General features: G+C 35.7%; 1 protein-coding gene across 6 annotated transcripts in view; it reads left to right on the top strand.

Moving 5' to 3' along the window:
• ANKS1B (ankyrin repeat and sterile alpha motif domain containing 1B) overlaps positions 1-12270 on the top strand; it is a 1279773-nt gene that overhangs the window by 161072 nt on the left and 1106431 nt on the right. For all 6 annotated transcript variants that reach the window (XM_008004353.3, XM_037987370.2, XM_037987376.2 and 3 more), the window contains exon 2: positions 11685-11765. In XM_008004353.3, the coding sequence (XP_008002544.2) occupies positions 11685-11765 (81 nt within the window). The remainder of the gene's footprint in view (positions 1-11684; positions 11766-12270) is intronic.

Genomic DNA, 12270 nt, shown 5'->3' with positions numbered 1-12270 from the left:
CCAGGGATTAGGATGTATACATCTTTGGGGTACCATTATTTTTTCCTACCATAGTACCCTTGAATTATTGTTACCTACGAAGAGAATGTGAGGATAGGAAAAACAGTTGTCACCAAAATCAGTGGTTGTGTAACAATGAGAGATTAATCTGCCTTGTCTGTTGGTTTATTTTCCAGGAATTATATCCATGCAGAGAAGAGAAGATATGGGCTGGGAGGAATGTTTTACACTTTTAGCACAAGTGATGAAGTTAAAACTAGGTTAAAATAGATGCTCTAGTTTTCCTCTCATGTCTCTTGACTCTGTGTTTATGACTCTGCATGGTTACAAATTCTTTTCATATTCTAAAATTCTGTCTTGTGGCACATACTGTATATATTGAAGAGAGGTCATAATTGTATTATATGTGTGATTATAACTCAAGGAGTTATTTTTACCCACAGTCATTCAATTCCCGTTTGCTAGTAAAAATACATGTATTGAGAATTGCATCAAGTAATTCAGGGTACAAATTATTCGTTAGAAAACGTTTAGTTAGTACGATTTTGACTATGATGCTCCTGATGTGCTGACTTTTGTAAAATTGTGCATTACAGTCTAGGATATGACTGTATACTAGATCTAGTATTTATTTTTGCTCCAAAGACAACGTATCTTTTAGAAATTGTTTGTGACTCAAATAGACATATATTTACTACAAAGCCAATATTTGCAATTATTTTTAGAAAACTTGTGTGTGTGTGTGTGTGTGTGTGTGTGTGTCTGTATGTGTTTCGATGAAACTTTATTTACAAAAACAAACAGTGGACTGGATGTGGCTCATGGTCTAGAGTTTGCTGATTCTTGTTTTAATTCTTCACAGAAGGCCAGTTCATAGTTGTCCTCTGCATTTTTAAGCTTTATAGTGTATATCTATCTTACTTAGATGGTTTTGCACATTTCAGTAAATATTCATTCAACAAACTCATATGGGATAGTATGTGGGGTTCCAGTGTGACAATACTTTTTATTATTTATTTATTTATTTTTCTTAAACTTTTATTAATATTTTAAGTTCTGGGGTACATGTGCAGAATGTGCAGGTTTGTTACATAGGTAAACGTGTGCCATGGTGGTTTGTAGCAGAGATCAACCCATCTCCTAGGTATTAGTCCCAGCATCCATTAGCTACTTCTTCCTCATACTAGAAAGCCTTTTTATATTATTAGAGTTAATTTTCTTTTTTCCCCCTTGGAATAATTATATAGAAATGTCCTGTGCTGTGCAATGTAGTAGCCACTGTCCACGTCAGGATATTAAGCATTTGAAATGTGGCTAGTCCTAATTGTGATGTGCTGTAAGTGTAAAATAAACACCAGTATTGAAAACAGTATAAAAAAGAATGTGAAACATCTCAATAATTTTTATATTGATTATATGTTGAAATAATGTTCTTGATATATTAGGTTGAGTAAAATATATTCAAACTAATTTCACATCTTTTTTTTTTTTTTTTTTTTTTTTTTTTTTGAGACGGAGTCTTGTTCTGTCGCCCAGGCTGGAGTGCAGTGGCCAGATCTCGGCTCACTGCAAGCTCCGCCTCCCGGGTTCACGCCATTCTCCTGCCTCAGCCTCCCGAGTAGCTGGGACTACAGGCACCCGCCACCTCGCCCGGCTAGTTTTTTGTAATATTTAGTAGAGACGGGGTTTCACCGTGTTAGCCAGGATGGTCTCGATCTCCTGACCTCGTGATCCACCCGTCTCCGCCTCCCAAAGTGCTGGGATTACAGGCTTGAGCCACCGCGCCCGGCCTAATTTCACATCTTTTTAATGTGGCTACTAGAAAATTTAAATTCACATATGTGGCTCACATTATGTATTTTTTCTTTCCAGTTTTTGAGACTGGGTCTTGATCTATTGCCCAGGCTGGAGTGCAGTGGCACAGTTTCAGCTTACTCCAACCTCCACCTCCTGGGCTCAAGCAATCCTCCCACCTCAGCTTCCCGAATAGCTGGGACTACAGATGCATGCCACCATGCCTGGCTAATTTTTTTTTTTTTTTTCGTAGAGATGTAGTTTCACCATGTTGCCCAGGCTGGTCTCAAACTCCTGGGTTCAAGTGATCCACCTGTCTTGGCCTCCCAAAGTGCTGGGATTACAAGTGTGAGCCATCAGGTCCTGTCCTCACATTATATTTCTATAGGACAGTGCTGATATAGAGATATAGACACATTTGACCCATATGGGACACTTGTAGCCCATGACAATAAAATTGTGCCATCACTAAACTGATGAGAACTACACTTGTAGTAATCAGTAGCATATGTACATATGTCCAGTTCATCTAAAAATGGAAGTAAACTATTAAGACACAGATTGAGAAGAAGGTTTATTTTGCATTGCTTGAAATGATATGATCTGTCAGAAGACCATTCCTACATACTCTGACCCTGCCTGAGGCATTAGATGCACATTTTGTATGAATTTCCATATCTGATGCCTTGGAGTGATCTCATGTGTCAGGGGTCAGATAGGAATCAATAAAAACTGAAACAGTTTTATGTTGTTTCTGACAGATTTTCCCCATAGACTTATACAGGGTATAATAATGATCAATTTGTGGAGTAGTTGTGCTTCAAATCTTATTTGCTGTATATATGGATATTGGCCCAAGAAACTCAGGCTTATGATTTATTTAAGAATGATCTTATTTAATATGTGAAACCTTAGATAATAAAATATTCTCACTAATGAATGTCCTGGTTATTTGAAAGTTTGGTAGAAAACTATTTTGTTTATATTTATTCTAAAATATACTAATCTGATTTGTTACATTAGTGCAAATAATATAACAAAGGAAATTAAATTTTTGGTAATTGGCAATCTCATATTATCTGAGAACATTCATTTTTGGCAATAATTCTCACATACAGAATTTGAGATATTGACAAGCAGGCATAGGAAATGGGATTTGGGTGTGTATTAGACTAAGACCAAGGATCTAAAAATTGCTTTTTTTGGAATAAATATGTAATAAGCATTTTACACTTTTTCAAGACATTTCTTAAATGTATCTAGAAACTCTTCCTTTTTATGAAACAAGCTTAAGTTAAGGTTTTAATCTAGGCCCTCTTTTTAAATTTAAAGATTATGCCTAAGTAAAGGGGGCAAGGCAATATAAAAAGTTGGGATGGAGCTGAACATTAACTCAAAGCTGGAGCTTTTAAAAATCAAGGTTTCTTTTTTAAATTAAGTTTTTAGTTGGAGGGTTTGGGTCTGGCTTATTTATAGTGTTTCAAATGTGTTGGTGGATGTTCTATGGATATGTGGATATGTGCCTAGAGGCTCTGTCAATAGGTGCAGTTGAATATATTTAGATATATGCTAACTTTCTATTCTAAACCTCCTTGTTTAAAAAAGATGTATCCATATCCATTTTGCTAGGAGAAGGTGACTTTCAATGGGGTTTTAAAAAATGCTTCTATTATAATTAATTTTTGTATAATGGGGAACTGAGTTGGTATAGGTAATTGAAATCTGTAGACCCTGAATCTTATTTTAGTTATAAATATCTTCTCTTGCAAAATATTTATAAGTTCTAATAACATGCAGAAATTTAAAAAATGTATGAGAGTTAATTTGCAGTATTTTCCCGTTTCTTTTCCATTTTTTGCCTGAGGTATTCCAAGCAACCTAGTGTTTTAATCAGTTTTAACTGAAACTTGGCTCCTGCCAAAAGACACCACTGCCCTTGCAGCTTTTTCTAGTGGAGATATCTCATCATTGATGCATTTCGTTCATGGTTGAAACCTCAGCCATTCTCTTGCTCTTATTCTGTTCATGTGGTTACCATCTCCCATAGGTTTTATTTTAGACGTAACAATTTGAATTTTCTCACCCTCTTTCTATCTACCACTATATCTCCATTTGTTCAAATTTCTTTGTTTCTCCTCTGGTCTGTAACACAGACAGTTAACCTGACTGTCTCACTCTGTTTACCTTCCACCTGTTACAAGAGCTCTTATTCTAAAACACTGACTGATCATGTGAGGAACATACCTATCTTTCTGAAAGCCATTTAGTTCCAAGTTGCTGCAGAATACAATCCAAGTTTCAACATATTGTGGGATTCTTCATAATCTGGAGCAAACCTATCTTTCTTCCCTTGTAGTTTATTGTCTTTTCTTTTCCTTAAAGAAATTCATGATAATTTCAACATTCAGACAATTCAGAGAATGAATAATGTATTTTTGCATGTATTTTTCTATGTTATTGCAAATATTTCTCATCTATACAATGGAAATAATAATAGTATCTTTCTTATTGTCATGTGGCTATAAATGAGCTAATGCATGTAAAGCATTTGGAATGCTCCAGACATACACAATATTCTGCAATTTACTTTTTTCACTTTATATGTTTTGGCTGACTTTCAAAGTCAATGCATTCAGATCAGAGTTATTTATTTTAATAGTCGCATAACATTTCATAGTGTGAATGAATCCTAATTAATTTTTTCTTTTTTGCCCCATTCTCAGGTATTGGACTAATTAATTTTTAATTTTTTTTGCTGGGCATTTTAGATGGAGTCTCACTCTACCACCCAGGCTGGAGTAGAGTGGCCCTATTTCAGCTCACTGCAACCTCTGCCTCCTGGGTTCAAGCGATTCTCATGCCTCAGCCTCTTGAGTAGCTGGGATTACAGGCACACACCACCATGCCTGGCTAATTTTTGTATTTTGAGTAGAGATGGGGTTTCGCCATGTTGGCCAGGCTGGTTTTGAACTCCTGACCTCAAATAATCCACCTGTTCCGGTCTCCCAAAGTGCTGGGATTACAAGCGCCCACTGCTACCCCTGGCTAATTTTTGGTGTTTTCGGTAGAGACAGAGTTTCACCATGTTGGATAGGCTGGTCTCAATCTCCTGACCTCAGGTGATCTGCTTGCCTCAGCCACCCAAAGTGCTGAGATTACAGGCGTGAGCCACCATGCCAGACCCTTTCTCTTTTATACTATTAAAATTCTATAGTGGATATTTTTGTGTCTGTAGTCTTCATATGAATATTTTTATTTCATAGATATCGATCCTGAAAAGTAGAGTCATTGGGTCTAGGAGTATTCATGTTTGAAATTTTATTATATATTGCCATGTTACTTTCCAAGAATGTTGTAGCAATTTACACTTCAATGAATATTCTGTGAGAGTGACTATTTCTTCACATATTTGCCTCCATTGTTTGTTATTAATGATTTCTTCAAAAATTTGTGCTCATCTGATGGTAGAAAAGTAGGCAGCCACTGTTTTATTTTGCTCTTTGCTAGCCACAGTGAGGTTAATTATATTTTCAAATATTTATTAGCCATTCACATTTCCTTTTCTGTGAATTGCCTATTAATATCCCATTTTTCCATTTTGTTATGAGATTTTTATTTTATGCATAATATCCGTTTATCTGTCACATATGTTGAGCCATTGTATAAAACTAGGAAGAATTGCATCCTCTCTAGGAGCCCTGGCTATTTTGTTGGTAGACTTTCTCGACCCAGGGAGGTTGACATAAACTAAAAAAAAAAAAAAAAGAAAGAAAAGAAAACCTCATCAGTAGGAGCTCAAGCCATATGCTGTTGGGGCCGTATAAGACACTAATGCTGTGGGTCTCGTATAAGAGGGCTAGAGAGAAAGATGAGTACCAAGCTTTGGAGGCAGGCAGTGTGAGAAATCTAGCTGACTAGTTATTCTCTCTAGCAAAGAGAGAATAACTATTCTAAGTGGCGTTATATATCAAAATCCATAATTTTTACTTTTTACTACTCTCTGTGATAAATATTTTTATAGCTAAGTATTTTTTACAAACTATTAATTACTTTCTTAAAATAATTCCTCTTAAGGAGAATTTCTAGGTAACAAGTTTGCACACTATGAAAGTTTTAAAATAAGTATTGTCAAATTGCCTTCCAGAAAAATTTTACCAATTTACATTTTCACCACCAGCTTATTATAAGCTCTGCATCCTAACAATTACTGAATATTATTGACTTTTTTTCCAGTTTGATAAAGAAATATTTAATGGTATGGGTGTTTTTTGCTTTCTTTGATTGCCAGTGAGGTGGACATTTTTCATATATGTATTCAACATTTTTATATTTCATTTAACAAATATTTACTGGGAACCTACAATATTCCAGTCACTGTTTTAAGACCCAAAGATAGTGTGGTGGAGCTTTCATTCTAGTGGGGAGACAGACAGTTAGCATATAAATAAATAATATAATGCCAGATGGTGATAAGTCCCATAACTGAGAGGAAAGAGAATGATGATAGGGTGCTATTTTTGACTGAATAATTAGGGAGAGAGTTTCTGAAGAGGTGACATTTGAGCAGAACGATTGAGCCATATGATTGAGGAAAAAACTTTCTAGGCAGAGAGGATTTCAAATGCAACAGTCATAAGGTGCAAGCATACTTATATTTTTAAGGAGGCCTGTGTGGTTGGAACAGGGTGTGTGAGAAAAAGAGGGTAGGAATGAGGTTTGAGAAGTCAAGGACAAATCATGTGTATGAAATTTTGCTAAATGGTATGGGGTAGGGAATTGAAAATGTTTTTTCCTGCCCAGTAATTAAAACATACTTCCTGGGACTATTTATTGAATGATGTTTTCCTTTTTTTTTTTTTTTCTTTTTTTTGCCTCTTTCAGATGTCAACTTTATTCCTATATGTATGACTGGCTTGTTTCTAGGGCTTCTCTTATATTCATTGATCTCTCTATTCTGGTGCTAGACCAAAATTTTTTGGTATTGTTTTATGATATGCTTTCATAATTGGTAGTATATAGATCCCATTATTACTTCTTGTTTCACAATTTCTTTTTCCTGTAAATTCTTCTAGATCAAATTTAGAACTTTTAGTTCAGTTTTCCCTAAAATACTCCTTAGAGATTTTTGTTGGAGTTGTCTTAAACAGATGTATTAATTTAGGGAGTTAAAGATTTTTCTATTGTAACGTTTATTTTATAAGAACAAGAAGAAGATTGATAACAAACAATTATTAGGTGTTTTCTGTGCTGTAGGCACTATGGTCACTGCTTGTATTGTAATTTATCTGTATATATTTTTCTCTAATAGATTGTCAGTGCTTTGGAGGAAGAGATGATATTTTATTCATTTTTTTGGTCGATTCTTGGACTTGTATTTTCTTGGTCATAGTAAGAGCTTGGAGAGTGTAGATTGATAACTGAAGGTTGCAGATTGAAGTAGAAGTAATAGGTATGAATAATTTCTCTTCATTCTAGGTTTCCTGGATAGTGAAGAGTTGTTAGTGTAACTAGAGTTGAAAAAGGAAAATAAATTAAGAGAACAGCCCTGGATGGATGTTTTAGGAATTTGTTTAGTTGAAATTTAAAAGACCATATTGGACTCACTTCAGTTATTTCTTTGTCTTTTTTTTTTTTTGTGAATTTTTGTCAAAGCTATCCAGGTACTTTTTTTTTTTTTTTGAGACAGAATCTTACTCTGTTGCCCAGGCTGGAGTGCATTGGCATGATCTCGCCTCACTGCAACCTCTGCCTCCCAGGCTCAAGCATTTCTCTTGCCTCAGCCTCCCGAGTAGCTGGGACTACAGGCATGCACCACCATGCTTGGCTAATTACTGTATTTTTAGTGGAAACAAGGCTTCACCATGTCGGCCAGGCTCATCTCAAACTCCTGACCTTAGGTGATCCACCGACCTCGGTCTCCCAAAGTGTTGGGATTACAGGCGTGAGCCACCGTGACTGGCCCATGTATATTTTATTTTGTGAATGTCCTAAAGTTCTCATAATTTTTAAAATGATATCTTTCATTGTTTTCATTCTGCTGTTTTCTGTGTTTTGATTTTAAGAACCTCTATTTTTCAGTATTGGAACTGCTAAATGAGTATCCTACTTTTCTTATGATTTCCCTTCTATTTGTCTGTATCTTTGCCTTTTTTTTTTCTAAGTATCTGAGATACTTCATGAGCTTTATTTTTTACTTTTTATTTGTTTTTGAGACAGAGTCTCGTTCTGTCACCCAGGCTGGAGTGCAGTGGTGTGATCTTGACTCACTTCAACCTCTGTCTCCCGGGTTCAGTCGATTGTCCTGCCTCACCCTCCCAAGTAGCTGGGACTGCAGGCATGTACCACCACACCTGGCTAATTTTTGTATTTTTGGTAGAGATGGAGTTTCACTATGTTGACCAGGGTTGTCTTGAACCCTGATCCCAGGCATCTGCCCACTTCAGCCTTTCAAAGTGCTAGGATTACAAGCGTGAGCCACCGTGCCTGGCCTTATCAGCTTGATTTTTAGTTCTTCTACAGATTTTATCTCTGATTTTCTCTCTGATTTTCTTTTTTATTTCATTGTTCTTACATTCATTATCTTTTCTGATACTGAGATGGTATTAATGATAACTATTTTTGAAATTTCTTCTCCATGCATAGTCCAAATTTTCTCTAGGTTTCTTTTTTTCTATAGTTTGTTCCTAATTTTTTGTTTTCGCTTCTTTAATAGTAAAGGCTTTCCTCAAGTGATTGGATGTCTTTGGTTATTTGTTCATATTTGAGAGTGGAAGTTTTCAAAAACTCATGGGAAGCTCTGAGTTCATAGTGTTAGGACTTGTTGGTTGTAAGCCTTTCAGTGGTGTGCTGGATTGGCTTGTGTCTGCTTGTGAAATGCAGTTCTTAGCATCTCTTCCTATTGCTGAGTTAAGCTGAAGTATTTACATCACAGAAGTTGATGAAGGCTACAAATCAGGGGTCTAGTCCAGAGATCATGCATTTTATCTGTGCCCAAGGATGTCTCCCTTTCTGCTGGGGTGATTGAAGGGCAGCCACTCTGCTGTTCTGAGAATCAAAGGGCAGCCGCTCTGCTGTTCTGAGAATCTAATTGATTTAGATTTTCAACCAATACTGTAGTATTTAATTCCTTTTTTTTTTTTCTGAGTATTTAATTCTTTTTATTTCCATTGTATGGATGTATCACAATTTGTCTGTTTACCAGCTAATGGACATTTGGATTGTCTCTGTTTTAGGCTATTACCTATAGAGCTGTTATTAATATTAAATGTACAAATCTTTATATGGACATGTGCTTTCATTTCTCTTGACTAAATACCTAGAATGGAATGATTGGATTATATGGTATTTGTATGTTATTTGTATGGTATGATTTGATGGTATAATATGTATGGTATTTGTATATAACTTTTTAAGAAACTGCCAAATTGTTTCACTAAGTGGTTGTACTATTTTACGTGCCTATTAGCAGTGTGTGTGTGAACTCTGGTTGATCTACATCCTTGTCAATATAGGTTTATGACGTCTTTTTAAACATAACAATTCTGATAGTTGTATAGTAGCATCTCATTGTGGTATTTTAAAAAATAAATTCTATCGTGTATATTTGTGGTATACACATGTTATGGGATACATATAGATAGCAAAAAAAAAAAGTTTACTTACAGTGAAACAAATGAAAATATCCATCTCTCACAGAGTTACCCTTTATTTTTTGTTTTTGTGGCAAGAGCAGCTAAAATCTACTCATGTAGCTGAAATCCCGTATACAGTACAATTTTAGTACCTGTAGTCTTCACGTTGTACTTTAGAACTCTACAGTTGTTCATCCTACATATCTGCTACTTTGTATCCTTTGACATTTATTTCTCCCGTTCTACTCCCCCTACCAATCTTTTGTTCTCTATCTCTGTATATTTGATTTTTTTTTCAGATTCCATATATTTTCAGGCAATATTTTTCTTTTTGTGTCTGGCTTATTTCACTTAGCATAATGTCTTCCAGGGTCATCCATGTCATAGAAAATGGTTAGATATAATTCTTTTTTAGGGCTGAATAATATTTTGTTGTATATATATATCCCTTAAATTTGGAATCTGGAAGTGTGATGCCTCCAATTTTTTTTTCTTTCTTTTTTTTGTTGGGGGTGGGATGGTGGCAGGGTCTTGCTCTGTTGCCCAGGCTGGAGTGCAGTGGCATGATTGTGGTTCACTGCAGCCTCGACCTCCCAAGCTGAAGCAGCCCTCCTGCCTCAGCCTCCTGAGTATCTGGGACCACAGGTGTGCACCACCACAATTGACTAATTTTTTAAATTCTTTATTTTTAGCAGACATGGAGTCTCACTATGTTGCCAAGGCTGGTCTCAAAGTAGTGAACTTAAGTGAACCTCCCTCCTCAGCCTCCCAGAGTGCTGGGATTATAGGCATGAGCCACTGAGCCTGGCCTACAACTTTGTTTTTCTTTCTCAGAATTGTTTTGGCTATTTGGGGTCTCTTATGGTTTCATATGAATTTTAGAAGTTTTTTTCAATTTCTTGAAGAATGCCATTGGGATTTTGATAGGGATTGCATTTAACCTATATAAGTAAGTCAGATACTTAAATTTTAACATCTGCAAACTAGGAGTCATTGTTTTCTCTGCATCCTGCATTGTCCTCCCTGCAGAAGATTTTGCTCTTTTTTTCATTTCACATCTTAGTTAATATTGTAATTTTTTCTAGTCATGTAAGCCTAAAGTCTGAGTCGTCTCTAGACTACTGCTTCCAGTTTCCTACCTTCTTCCAATTGATCCATGTGTTTTATTAATTCTTCTTTTAATTAACTGTCAAATAAGCACATTCTATTCATTTTCATTGAGCCACCTTAGTTTAACGCTGCCACGACCCTTTGTTTGGAATAGCCATTCATCCTCTTTTCAGAGATGCCTGTGTGCTCTCTGGTACCTCGATTATCTTACTACTTTGTAATTATTAGTTTGTGTGTCTGTCTTTTCCATTACAATATGTTCTTGTAAAGAAGGACCTTGAGTTATGATTTTGTGCTCCCAGTGCCTAGCTCAATATGTGACATGCAATTGGTGTACAGTAAATGTTTTGTGAATGTGTGAACTAGTTTATCATTAGATATTATCTTTGATAGTTTTGATATCACTGTGACCATCAGATAAAGCAATTTTTTTTGTTCTCTTTTCAGAAAAATGTCTTTCAGTGCCTTATTTTCCAAAAGTTAAAAAGAGTTTCCTTAATTGTAGTTATCAGAAAAAAAAAGACTCTTTTATATAGTTACATGTTATCTCCAGAATATATTGCATAGTAAAATCAATGATGACTGCAAAATTGTGAGGATCTTCTCATGGTTTACAACAGTCCAAATCTTCCATTTTATTTTCAAGTATGAAATATTGATTACATTTTCTTGGTTGCAATAGAACAGCAAAAAGACTTTATATTCTTCCCACAATGCAAAAATATCTTATAACTTATATAACTCATGGCCACCTCAGAAGGAGTGTGTTAATAGGCGTGAGGCAGGTCTCATAAATCTTTATTCTTTGGAATGGAATATAGTAGCTGAATGTTAGTTGCCTCTAATATTTAAGTAATGATAGAAAGTAATAGGGAATTTTTGGATCCAGACTTCAATGCATGACCATGGACACACATTTGTTAATAATTTCTGAAGATATTAATAGTTGCATTCTCTATTAGTTTCCCTTTATCAAGTAAATGAAGTTGATGTTCTGAGGGGAATTCATGGAAAATGGCAATCATTTTCCACATGGCTAAAATTTTTATCTGCAACTTGCTGCTGGCTGTGGGGCTACCAGGCTTCTTTTTGTTTTTCAAGGCAAGATCCTACTTCACTGTTAACTCTGTGCTTGTGCTTTATTTGCAGCATCTGGCGAGGCCCCAATGTGAACTGCACAGACAGTTCGGGTTACACTGCTTTACACCATGCAGCCTTAAATGGACATAAGTAAGTGCCACTTATTTGGACAGAATCGTGTGTATTTAGTTACATGTGATGAAGCTAATTATGTGTGACGATAGTCCAATGGGCTTAGATGAATTTGGAAAGGGACCAGGTGACAATACTGACAAGTCAGACTTGGTAGAAATGTTGCTGAGTATAATTGTGTGCAGAGTGTAAGCTGAAAGAAATGCTCTAAAATACTCAACTGTCACACTGGGAGAATGGAAAAATTGACAGGACCATGCCAGTCATGTGTAGCTTTGGGGAGAGAATGGGATAAAACCACTTGATAACACCCCTCTACCTTTTTTGGTGTCTCCTTGTATTCACCCAACATGGGAGTTTACTAGGAGTGCAATCTTAGCAGACTCCCACTATTCTGAGCCTTAGTCACTTATATGAACCACTTCAAAATCCTTATTTAGCTAAAATGTTTTATCTTTGTCATTCACGATTATCTTTCTAGTTTTAGATTTCGCAACCCTAAATTTTTTTAATGTGTAAAACT

Source organism: Chlorocebus sabaeus, chromosome 11 (assembly GCF_047675955.1).
Source record: "Chlorocebus sabaeus isolate Y175 chromosome 11, mChlSab1.0.hap1, whole genome shotgun sequence".
NCBI classification, from domain to species: Eukaryota; Metazoa; Chordata; class Mammalia; order Primates; family Cercopithecidae; genus Chlorocebus; species Chlorocebus sabaeus.
This window is presented reverse-complemented; position numbering and strand designations above follow the sequence as displayed.